We start from the raw sequence: 11,811 nt of genomic DNA on the forward strand, positions 1-11,811 counted from the left end.
CACCCCTCCCTGGTGCCCTGAAAGTGCAGAGCCGGAAGGGTGCAGAGGGGAGCGCTCCGAGGATAGCTGCGTGGACGGATTTCCCCGAGAACCAGGCCGAGGTCCACGGCTTCTCCCATCCGGCCTCCCACCCTCTCCCTCAGCTCTACCCTCCACATCTCACCGTAGCGCTGGGAGCCAGCGAAGAACGCCCTGCTCAGGACAAAGGGGCGTTCCACACCCCCAGAGCGCTGCACCAGCCCATCAGCAGTCGCCATGTGCTGAGTGGAGACAGGAGAGGGGAGGGGCAGTGAGGAGCAAAAGCCAGCTGTCATCTGTTGCAAGTTCCCAGCCCTCAGTCCCTCTCTAGCCTCTTACCACGTAGAAGCCGTAGATGTTGTGCACATCTCGGTGCTCCCAGCCCCCGTAATGCTGGGCATCCTTGAGCATGGTGACCTCAGGGCCATTGAACACAGAGGGTTCATTCATGTCATTCCAGACATAGAGGTTGGGAGCTGAGCCCTAAGAGCACAAGGAAGAAAATGGGGACAGAAGGACAGAGGGAGAAAGAAGACAGTGTCAGAGCAAAGAGCTCCTTGGAATCCAGAAAGATGCACTTCTCAGGGTCACCACGGCCCTGATACCATCGGCGCCCGACCACAGCAGGTTACCAAGCAGAGCACGGCCAAGGCAAGGGGGTGGGGTGGGAAAGGCAGATGCAGTCGAGACAGAGGCCGGCCATACCTTATAGTCGTCAAAGTTGAACATGTTAGCCCACCAGGCCCTCATCCTGGGATTGGTGAAGTCGGGGTAACCAGCGGCGCCTAGAAGTTAAGTGTGGCTGTCAACCTCAAGGGGCATAGTGGTCACCATTCTGCCTCCCTGGTCTTCTAACAGCCGCTCCCTCAGTTCTGGGGCTGCACCCCTACCTGGCCAGCACCAGCCCTCGTAGTCAGAGCCGTCCCGCGTTTTCACATAGAGACCCTGGCTCTGCAACTCCTCATGCACGCGGTAACCGGAGTCCACCTTGATGTGGGGATCCACAATGGCGACCAGCTGGGAGCAAGGAACACGGGTGGTCAGAGCTCTCCAGGGCTCTGGCAGAAGCCCAGCTGTGGCTGTCGTCCTCTTACCTTCCGCTTCTTGGATGCCAACTTCTCCAGCATGGTGAGGGGCTGGGGGAAGCGGCTGGGGTCCCAGGTGAAGTACCGCTTGCCATCGGCGTGTTCAATGTCCAGCCAGATGACATCGCAGGGCAGGTTGTAGTCATCGAAGCCTTGGTTGACGGCCAGCACATCGGCCTCGTCCCGGTAGTTCCAGCGGCTCTGGTGGTAGCCGAGGGAGAAGAGCGGGGGCAATGCCTGGGTCCCTGCAGGTTCAGCGAGGGACGGGGGTCACCATGGAATCAGGCCAACCTGGGGCTTCTGGGGACACCCAGACATCGAGGGAGACTAAAGGGCACGGGGCTTCTGAGTCACTCCCTCAAGAAGCCGAGGCCGCAGCTTCCCGCGCAGCGTGGGGCCGCATACCGGTGAGGCTGGCGTACTGCCGGAAGACGTCGGAGACCGAGGGCCCCAGCAGCAGGAAGACATCGATGATGCCGCTCTCCGACATCCAGCGGACATCTGTCTGTGGGGTTTCCCCCGAGCCCTGCAGGTAGTCTAGCATCTTCCCAAACAGGGTCTGGAGAGGGGACCAGAGAGAGGTCCGACACCCACTTTCGTTCCCAACCCAAAGACAAAGCAGCAACCAAAGCAGCAACGTTTCCCTCAAAACCTTCCTAATACTGGCTCCTAAGGCGTCAATCTGAGCTGAGACTAAATGTCACCTCCCAGTGAGGCTTTCAGGGTGCCACCATCCGAGGCACCGCTGCCCCACGCCCACCTCGTGACTGCCCCATATCTTTCTCAGCACTTACCACTGAACTCATCTCGCTGTCTAACAGCGCTCCCTCCCTGAGCGGGAGGCCTTTTCCTACCTCAATAAGCAGTGCTGTCCCAGCACCTACAGAGTATCCAGCCCATAACGTACTGACAAGAAATGCATGAGTGTGTGTCTTCTGCAAGTGGCAGGGAACTCGCAGGCGGCTCCCAAGGCCCAGGGCCCCCTCTCACCCAACCGCAAATGGGCTACCCCACCAACCTCTTCAAAGCTCATGCCAGCACCCCACCTGTCTCTAGGCCCGACGACATCCTCCTTCCTGCTCCCCTGCCTGTGCGCTCACCTTCCCGGCAGTGTTGGAGGAGATGTCCACCCACGTCTCTGCAGCGTTGAGCCAGAAGATGCCCAGGTCCCGATGAGGGCTGTGTGCCAGGAGCACAGGCACAGACCCGTACAGGGCCATGGGGTTGTACAGCTCGTACTGGAACACATCCAAATTGTAGAGGCGATATGGCTCCCCACCCCTGCAGGCAGACAGACAGACTGGCCCCAGGCCCTGGCACACACAACCCCCACCCCTCCTGCAGACACAGGTGAGAGATATAAGAAACGGCCCCTGCCCTTAATCAACGAAGAATCTTCCAGTGATAAAGGTGATCCGGGCACAGGAAGTGACCCATGCCTGACTGGCGTATCCAATCTGCATGCACATCTCCCAGCTTCCCTACTCCTCTGGCCCCCATATCCTGAGGGCAGCCGGGACTCACTCAGTGACCTTCAGCCGCAGGCTGTCTGCGTGCTCAGGGATCCCATACACATGCTCCATGCCCGGTAGAGAGAAGTCCAAGCCCACTGACGTGGGGCCTGGAAGAAAAGCGAAGGGTGCGCTCGAGCTGCTGCCCGGCGAGGACTCCCTGCGCCCCGGCCCCGGGCGCTCCGTCCCTCACCATACGGCTTGCTGTCGGAGTGGGTTTTGAACGTCTCCTCCCAGGCTCCTGGCTCGTCTCTCTCTGTCTTCCCCGGGGTCTCTTCTGGCTGTGAGGCGGAAAGCAGACCCTGCCCATCACACACAGCTCTCTCCTTCCCGCCCGTTTTCGCAGTCCCCTCCCTGACAGCGAGACGGAGCTCCGGTTTCCTGTGGGCCTTTCCGCTCCAACCTCCCAGCCAGCCGTGCTCCAACCACGCACCCCGCACACTTGCCTTGTCACCATCCCCAGGTGTTTCCTCGGGCTGGGCGCCATCGCCCTCAGCTGGGTCTTTTGATTCTTGCCTGGAAGGTAGGAGAGCTGTCTGCTCCAATCCAGGGGGGGCAGGGACGAGGGGCTAGTGGAAGGAGGGGTGAGGGAATAGAGAGCCAAGGGTCCAAAGGAACGAAGGCAATGGAGGAAGGGACTGACTGGTTAAGCCTAGAGAGGGACCCCCAGTGAATATGTGTCCAAAGGACATGGAGAGAAATGAGAAGCAAATGCCACCAGGAGGTGTTTCCACACGGAGGCCCAATGGCCTGGGTTCGGAACGCCAGTCCTGGCTCTGCTGCCTCCGGGGAGACTCTGGCCCCAAGTGCCCTTGCTGGGCCTCAGCCTGCTGGCCTGACACCGGGTTTTGCAAAGGCCGGTGGGTCACACCATGATCAAGCCGCTACGGATAAATGCAGGGACTCGCACAGAGGGGTGCACAAGCCTGCTTTCAAGGGCAGCTGGCAAGCAGCTCTGCTCAGAGCCCAGTGCGCCCCGCTGAGAGCCAGGAACCCCAGCAACAGGCAGCATCTCTCCAGCCCTTGGCAAAGCAAGAAGCTCCCTACATTCCTTAGGGACTCCCCATATTTCATCTTCCTTCTCCCAGTCAGGAGAACAGGGACCAGGGACCACATAGCTGGAGAAAAAGAGGTGAGTGAAGGGCAGGGCATGGAAGGGTGTGGGGTACCTTCCCCTGGGGGTCAGAGTGCAGGGTGGGTAAAGGCAGAGGAACACATACAGTACCAATGGCCATGATTTACCTAGAGAAAATGTTCTTGATCTTATCCCAAATGCTACCGAGCGTGAGACTAACTTTATCCGAGAAACTAGGGCAGGAGGAGATGGGTGGGGAAGGGAGAAGGAGGCACAAAACCAACACAAAAACAGAAACATAAAAGTGAGTTTCAGTCGACAAACTTCCAGACATGGGGGTGGGGGAGAGGAAGAAAATAAATGTGGGGCATGTGATGGCGTGAGAAGGGGAGAGGGAAAGGCAGACCCGGCAGGCCTCTCGGAGGAGGCGCCCGAGGTACAGCCCAGGGACAAAAGTGACCGCCTCCTGGTTTTTAGAGGAAACGAAGAAAACTGTGACCTGGCCTGCTTCCTACCAGCCCTCAGCCCCTACCTGGCTGTCCTACCCCCGTCTTCCCCAGGGGCCCAGTGCCAGACCCCACAACACCCTTAGGCTCTTTCAACTAGGTTGCCTGCAGTCCCGACCCCGATACTCACGAGACCCTGGGGGCCCTCTGGTGCTCAAAACCCAAGAGTCCTCGGGCATTGACGCTGAGCAGAAGGCTGCGGTCCTCCAGCAGGTCCAGGCGGAACGGCCGTGCTGTCAGGATGATTTTATAGGGCCCCTCAGCCACGGTGAGCTCCACGCTGTTGTCGTCACGGCCAGAGACAGAAAGCCTGGAAAGATCGAAAGGGATATAAACAAGGACAAAGGACCAGCCTGTAACGGAGACACGTCAGAAGAAGGGGGACGGTCCTGCCAGGAGCTACGGGCAGTGCGGTAGCAGTGTAGGGACAGACAAACGGACCAAAGGGACCAATGAAGAGCCTGGAAACAGACCCAAGGATACTTAGAACTTTTAAACGTAACAGAGGTGGCAGGCAGCCCAGTGAGATCAAGAGGACTAAGGAGAACTGTTTATTTATTTATTTACTTACTTATTTTTTTAAATATGTTTTTATTGACTTCAGAGAGAGGAAGGGAGAAGGGAAAGAAACATCAAAGATGAGAGAGAATCATTGATTGGCTGCCTCCTGCACCCCCCTTACTGAGGGTCAAGTCCGAAACCCAGGCATGTGCCCCTGACCGGAATGAAACCCAGGACCCTTCGGTCCGCAGGCTGACACTCTATCCACTGAGCCACACCAGCTAGGACAGGAGAATTAGTTAATAATGAAGATGAAAAACAAACTTCTGGATAGGAAAGAAAGTCCTACATCATGCCAAACACAAATATCAACTCCAGACAGATTATGACTTAAAATTTAAAAGTAAAATCTTTAGAAAAAAATAAAAAGAATTTTTTTTTCCCTTGAGGTAGAAAAGTATTTAAACCCAACTTAGATGCCGAAGCCGGTTTGGCTCAGTGGATAGAGCGTCGGCCTGCGGACTGAAGGGGCCCAGGTTCGATTCCGGTCGGGGGCATGTACCTGGGTTGCGGGCACATCCCCGGTGGGGGATGTGCAGGAGGCAGCTGGTCGATGTTTCTCTCTCATCGATGTTTCTAACTCTCTATCTCTCTCCCTTTCTCTCTGTAAAAAATCAATAAAATATATTTAAAAAACAAACAAACAAAAAAAAAACCCCAACTTAGAAAACACTAACACCAGAAGTTGTAAAAGACTGATACATCTGAGCCCACCCAGCGTGGCTCGGCTGGTTGGAGTGTGGTCCCACGCACGGAAAGGCTGCCAATTCGATTCTTCGTCAAGGCACATGCGGAAGGCAGCCAGTCCACGTTTCTCTGTCACACTGATGTTTCTCTCTCTTTCCTCTCCCTTCTTCTAAGCATGTCCTCGAGTGAGGATTTTTTTAAAAACATGTTTTTACTGATTTGTAGAGAGAAAGAAAGGGAGATGGATAGAGAGATAGAAGCATCGATGAGAGAAAAACATCATCGATGGACTGCCCCCTGCACACCACTTACTGGGGATCGAGCTGCAATGCGGGCATGGCCCTGACCAGGAACAGAACTAGTGACCTCCTGGTTCCTGGGTCGACGCTCAACCACTGACCACACCAGCCAGGCTGGGTGAGGGTTAAAAAACAAAAACTAATACATTTTAAACACTAAAATTCAGAACGTCTACTTATCAAAAAACACCTTTAGGATCAACAAAAACAAGAAAAGTCAGAGACACTGTACTAGACTAGAGGAGCCCAAGGAGACATGACAACTAAATCGTAACATGATGCCCTACATGGGCTAGAACAAGGCGTGAGGTAGGCCACGTCAGTGTGGGTAACAGGTTAGAGCACTGGCCCATGCACCAAAGGGTGAAGGGCTTGATTCCCATCAAGGGTACCTCGGCTGCAGGTTTAATCCCTGGCAACGGTCGGGGTGTGTGTGGGAGGCAACCAATCAATGTGTCTCTTATCTCTCCCCACTCCCACCCCCGCACTCTAAAAATCTATAGAAAAAATACCCTCAGAAGAGGATTAACCAAAAACAGAAAAGAAAAAGGCATTAGATGAAAGCTAAGGAAATTTGAATAAAATATGGACTTTAGATAGTTAATAATGGCATCAACTCATTAGCTAGGACAACTCTACCACAGTAATGTTAACAACAGAGGGAAACAGGGGTGGAGGGTATAAGGAATTTTCATAAAATTCTTGCAACTTTCCTAAATATCTAAAACTATTCTAAAATTTAAAATTTTTTCCAAGGCACCGTTAGGAAAGTAGAAAGATAAGCTACAATCTGGGTAAGATAGCTGCAATATAAATGGTAGAGAATTAGTGTCATAGCGTCAAGACATGAATTTCTACAAATCCACAAGGACAAACAATATAAATGGGAAATAAGCATGGTTGGCAACTACCATTTCACAGACTAGTAAGCCAGAATGACAGATACACAGATGTTCAATCTCATTAATAAACTAGGAAAAACAACCAAGCCAAGACCACCACATGGTATCATTCCACACCCACTCCACTGACAAAAATGAAGTCCAACAGTACAATCTGGGTCAGTGTGGATCCCATGTTGCCGGTGGGAGTGCACACCGGTAAGCCATTCGGGCGTTACCTTAGGAAGTAGAACATGTCCACATTCTACGGCTCTGTAGTCCCCTCCTAGCTCTATACTGAAGAGACACTGGCACAGGGACAGGAGACCTCGACAACAATGTTCATGCCAACACTTCGAATAGCAAAACACTGGAAATGACTAAAATGTTCATCAACATAGAAACGATAAATAAGTTGGGATATAATCATAAAGCATTATCAGCAGTGAAAAAATGAACAATGTGCAACAGAGTTAAATAGTTATGTGAAAAGAGGAAATCCCAGAAGACATTCATTGAGATGAATGTCCCTATAAACCTCAAAAATGAACAAAACCATGTAATTTATGGCTTAGATACAAACACACCAGTATATGTATGTGTTTACATTCATACATGACACAACTGTAAGAACAAGAAGCCAAGGGACTGACGAACTCCAGAATAACAGCCGTAACTGGGGAGCTGGGGCACAGGACGGAGGGAAGCACATGGATGGGCTGGGCGAAAGATTCATGTTCGCTTCTAAATCAGCGGTTCTCAACCTGTGGGTCACGACCCCTTGGGGTCGAACGACCCTTTCACAGGGGTCGCCTAAATACATCCTGCATATCAGATATTTACATGACGATTCATAACAGTAGCAACATTACACTTATGAAGTAGCAAGGAAAATAATTTTATGGTTGGGGGTCACCACAACATGAGGAATTGTATTAAAGGTTTGCAGCATTAGGGAGGTTGAGAATCTAAACCAAACATTTAAGCCTGGCAAGTGTGGCTCAGTGGTTGAGCGCTGACCTATGAACCAGGAGGTCATGGTTTGATTCCCGGTCAGAGCACATGCCTAGGTTTCGGGCTCGATCCCCAGTGGGGGCCGAGGAGACAGCTGACCGATAATTCTCTCTCATCATGGGATGGTCTCTCTCTCCTTTTCCCTTCCTCTCTGAAATCAGTAAGATATATATGTATGTGTGTATGTGTGTATGTGTGTATGTGTGTGTGTGTGTGAGTGTGTGTATATATATATATTTTTTTAAGTGGAAGAGAAAATAAGTGAAACAGAGAAAGAAGATAGGGGAGGGTGAGGGGTGTGGCAAGGTGCTTGTCAGCTATTGTCCCAATGTTAAGAAAGGTCAAATGCCAAGTAAAAATTTATCAGGAAGGAGAAAAGGGCCATGAAGATGGACAGGTTTTCTGAAAAGGTTTACCGAGCTGTGGGGGGATCAGCCACCAACACATCTGGCACCCGGTATCGAGGCCGCCGGGGCTCCAGTTCATCGATCCTGATCCGAGTCATGTTCTTCTGAAGGCCCTGGAGCTCCAGCACCAGCAACACCTGAGGGCAGAGGTTTGGATCTGGATAAAGTGGAGGATATACCATGGAATGACCTCTGAACCCACTCCCTTCTGAGAGGTCTCCCGCTCCTAGACCCTTGCCTACGGGACCTGAGGTCTGAATTCCTCACAAAGTGAAAGTCCCCAGATGGCTGGACAGGGTGCTGGCTGTAGGTTCCCCTTCCCGAATCCCCTCTGGCCACTTCCCCACCCCCCCCCCCACCCCCACCCGATTCCCTTTTCTCCCCTGACCTTGGTGACCTCGTTGATCAGATGGACTGTGAGGGCATCAGGACCAAGCTGCAGAGAATCCAACAAGGCTCGGTATGGAGAGAGGCCTGGCTGTATGTTTCGCTGCCGCCTGCCAAGCAAATGGTTTAGAAGAGGGGGGGGGGTGCCCCAATGTCTCTAGGTTCCCCATCACCTGCCATGTCCCCAGGCTGCCCCATCGGCCACAGAGACCACCTGTTTACCCTACATCCCATCCCACGCTCCTAGAAGTCTCATACTTGCAGAAGGAACTCTCTTCACAGGTCTTAAAGTTGCTTCTATCCACCGCAAGGGTAAGTCCCAGGCAGACCCCTAGACAAGCCAGCACCAAACCTGTCCACGACCTAAGGAGAAAAAGGACAAAAGAGGGAACCATCAGTATGGGGTGAGAAAGGGCCGCACTCTCAGAGGTAAAAGCCAAGTCCTGAAAGACAGCTCAGAAAAGAGGAAAAAGATGGATTCCCATTAAAGAGAACAGAAGGCAAGCTGAGGAGTTAGCTCATTCACACTTTCCTTTAAAAAGGCAAAGAGCTAAATAAATAAATAAAAACAAAAAGGCAAAGAGCCTGGCCGTGGTGGCTGAGCGTCGACCTATGAACCAGGAGGTCACAGTTCAATTACCAGTCAGGGCATATGTCCAGGTTGCAGGCTCAATCCCTGATCGTGCAAGAGGCAGCCAATCAATGATTCCCATCATTGATGTTTCTCTCTCTCCCTCTCCCTTCCTCTCTGAAATCAGTAAAAAATATATTTTTAAATGCAAAAAAATGTACAATTCAATGGTTTTTAGTAACAAACAAAAAAGGCAAAAAAGTGGACCAAGGATCTTCGGCGTCAGAGGCCTTGGTACTGACTGGTTACATCAGCCTCTCAGAGCAGGAGCTGGAGCAGCCGGCCCCAGGGGAGGTCGGACCTGTGTGTGTGGAAGCGGGAAACGAAGCAGCCATGCCTTTCCAGGGGAAGCACTGGGTGGGGCGACAGTGAAAAGGTTAAAGATGCACCTCAGCCTGCCTCTCATCACAGCTGCTAGGGCCCCAACATCCCAGCACCCTAGGTATCCAGCTCCTCCCATCTCCACTCCTTTATCTTCAAAGTAAGTCACCACTCTCAACACCCAAGTCTGAAAAGAATACTAACAGCTAACTTGTATCGAATCCTACTGGACCCCAGGGACCTGGCTAACTGCTTTCTCTCCCTGGTTTGCAACTCCGCCTGCAGTTCTTAAAAATGTCAAGTATTTCTTCCCTGGCGGGTGGAACAATAGATTAGAGTGTTGTCCCAATAAGCCAAGGTTCGGGTTTAACACCCCCATCAGGGCACATACTAGAACCAACCAAATGTATTAGCATAACCAATGGACACAGACACTGGGGCAGTGGGGGCTTGCCCTCAGGGGTGGGAGTGTGGTGGGGGTGTCAATTGGGAAAAAAGGAGACATATGTAATACTTTAATAATAATAAAAAAAGAATCAACCAAATCAATGCATAAGTGGACCAACAAACCCGTTCCCTCCCCCACCGCCCCCTCCTCTCTAAAATCAATTGTAAATAAATAAATGAAGTCAGTGCCTGGGTCTCACGCACAGTGATTGTGAACTAACTGGTTTGAAGAGGGGCCTGGGCATCAGAATGCTTTAAATCTCCCTAAACAACTCCAATGGGGTTAGGGTTCAGAATCACTTCTTTAGCTACACTACCTCCTTTCCCTTCTTTGTTTCCTTGGTGACTGTAGGTTGAGGTTTTTCCCAGATGGGAAAACTGAGGCATAAAAGGCTCAATAATCCATCCAAGTAAGGGGTGAAAATGGGACTGAACTCGCCTCCGCCTGCCTCTAGGCCCCGGACCTCCTGCCCCCCAATACAGCACGCTAACCACTGGCAGGGCCGGCCGCTGAGGACCATCACCCCAAGGCTCCCACCAACCACCACTTGCTCGCCATAATGTCAACTGACGGACGAGGGATTTAACGGCTTATTGAACCGAGTCCCTTTGCAGGACACAGTCACGGTTCTGAGTGTACCCTGCACAGGGGTCCTCAAACCTTCCTGTCTGTGAAGAACCCCCTGCCGAGCTTAGGAAAGGAAGACGCTGGGGCGGTAATCTGCGGCTTACACCTGCTCGCCCAGACACTGAGGCGGGAAGTCCGGATGGGGAGAAACACACAAAAACACGGGCTTCTTCTAAGCATTCAAACCCGGCAACCCGCTCATGGGGAAGCCACAGGGCAGGCCCGCTCGGCACACGGCACCCAGCACTGGCCTCGGCGCCTGCTTGGAAGCTCAAGGGGCAGAAAACCAGCAGAAAGGAGGTCACAGAACACGCAGGCCGGCCAGTGCCGGAGGATGTACAGAGCTGGCCGGGCCAGACAGGAAGCGGAGGCAACACCAGGCGTGTGGCTGAATACGCCCAGAGGAACAAGCAGTCGCCAACACGCAGAGGCAATGCTACCGGAGGCGCAACAGCAAGGCATGTGGCCAGGTGCTGAGTGCGGCCGGCCACCCTGCCCACTGCGCCCATGTCCACCTGCTAACGCAGCAGGAGCCAGCGGCACGGGGAGTGAAAGACCCTCTGCAGTCCCACTGGCAGACTCTGTGAAATGGGTTTGCCTAGGTGCCGGGGGATAGGATTTCTAAGAGATTGCTCAGTGGTGACCTGTTGGGTGCCCCGAGTGCCCCGGAGCCAGAGGCGGCTCAAAAGCCAAGTTGGGGATGAGCAACAGGGCGAGCGGCACCGCTGACTGAGGCCGGACTTCCAGGAGGTGTGTTACGACCCACGCTGCCTTCATGAGGCACAGTCCGCGCCTCTCCCACCCAGCACGTCCCTCAGGTCCTGGCAAGCGCTTTGTGGAGCCGGTGATTCTTCCGAACCGGTTGTTTGTTTTGTTTGTTTGTTCTGGTAATATAAACCCGAGAGCGCACACCAAACCCTTCGATTGCATGTTGTGTTTGAGCAACATCATCCAGGCCGACTGTGAACTCTGGATCCTGCCCCAGCTGTGCCCAGTGAGCGTGAACAGCGAACACGCCAGGGCTGGTGCCCACGTGGAGGGCACGGCAGGGCTGGGGCTCTGGCGGTGGGGAGCGCACGAAGGGCAGTGCAGGCCGACTGATTTTCCCCCCTTTGGGTAGGCCTTTTAGAGCCGCCGGAGCAAGGACCAAAAGTATGGGCTCCCAACGCCGCGCGGGTCCACCGCGAGGAAGCGGGGGGCGCTTGAAGCAGCCTCCAGAGAGACAAAGTCCTCGCGACGCCGGGGGGGGCGGAGCCTCGGGAAGACACTCAAGAAGAAGAGATATGGGGCTTGGGGGGATCTGGGGCGTCCCGGGAGGGCCCCGGGTTCCGGACTCCTCACCGCCTCCTACGC

General features: G+C 53.3%; 1 protein-coding gene across 2 annotated transcripts in view; it reads right to left on the minus strand.

Annotated features, from left to right (window-relative positions):
- Positions 1-11,805, minus strand: part of GANAB (glucosidase, alpha; neutral AB) — a 16,154-nt gene extending 4,349 nt beyond the window's left edge. The window contains exons 1-16 of one of the 2 annotated variants that reach the window (XM_006772753.2): positions 11,800-11,805; positions 8,690-8,794; positions 8,433-8,541; positions 8,054-8,181; positions 4,326-4,505; positions 3,857-3,922; positions 3,061-3,130; positions 2,808-2,895; positions 2,628-2,724; positions 2,204-2,384; positions 1,509-1,662; positions 1,113-1,348; positions 909-1,035; positions 724-803; positions 358-501; positions 164-260 (exon numbers count right to left, since the gene is read on the minus strand). In XM_006772753.2, coding sequence (XP_006772816.1) covers positions 164-260; positions 358-501; positions 724-803; positions 909-1,035; positions 1,113-1,348; positions 1,509-1,662; positions 2,204-2,384; positions 2,628-2,724; positions 2,808-2,895; positions 3,061-3,130; positions 3,857-3,922; positions 4,326-4,505; positions 8,054-8,142 — 1,609 coding nt within the window. In that variant the 5' untranslated portion in view covers positions 8,143-8,181; positions 8,433-8,541; positions 8,690-8,794; positions 11,800-11,805. The remainder of the gene's footprint in view (positions 1-163; positions 261-357; positions 502-723; positions 804-908; positions 1,036-1,112; positions 1,349-1,508; positions 1,663-2,203; positions 2,385-2,627; positions 2,725-2,807; positions 2,896-3,060; positions 3,131-3,856; positions 3,923-4,325; positions 4,506-8,053; positions 8,182-8,432; positions 8,542-8,689; positions 8,795-11,799) is intronic. The other variant, XM_006772754.1, reaches the window with a different exon arrangement.
- Positions 11,806-11,811: the final 6 nt, after the last annotated feature.

The sequence above is a fragment of the Myotis davidii genome, unplaced genomic scaffold, assembly GCF_000327345.1.
Source record: "Myotis davidii unplaced genomic scaffold, ASM32734v1 scaffold826, whole genome shotgun sequence".
Lineage (NCBI taxonomy): Eukaryota > Metazoa > Chordata > Mammalia > Chiroptera > Vespertilionidae > Myotis > Myotis davidii.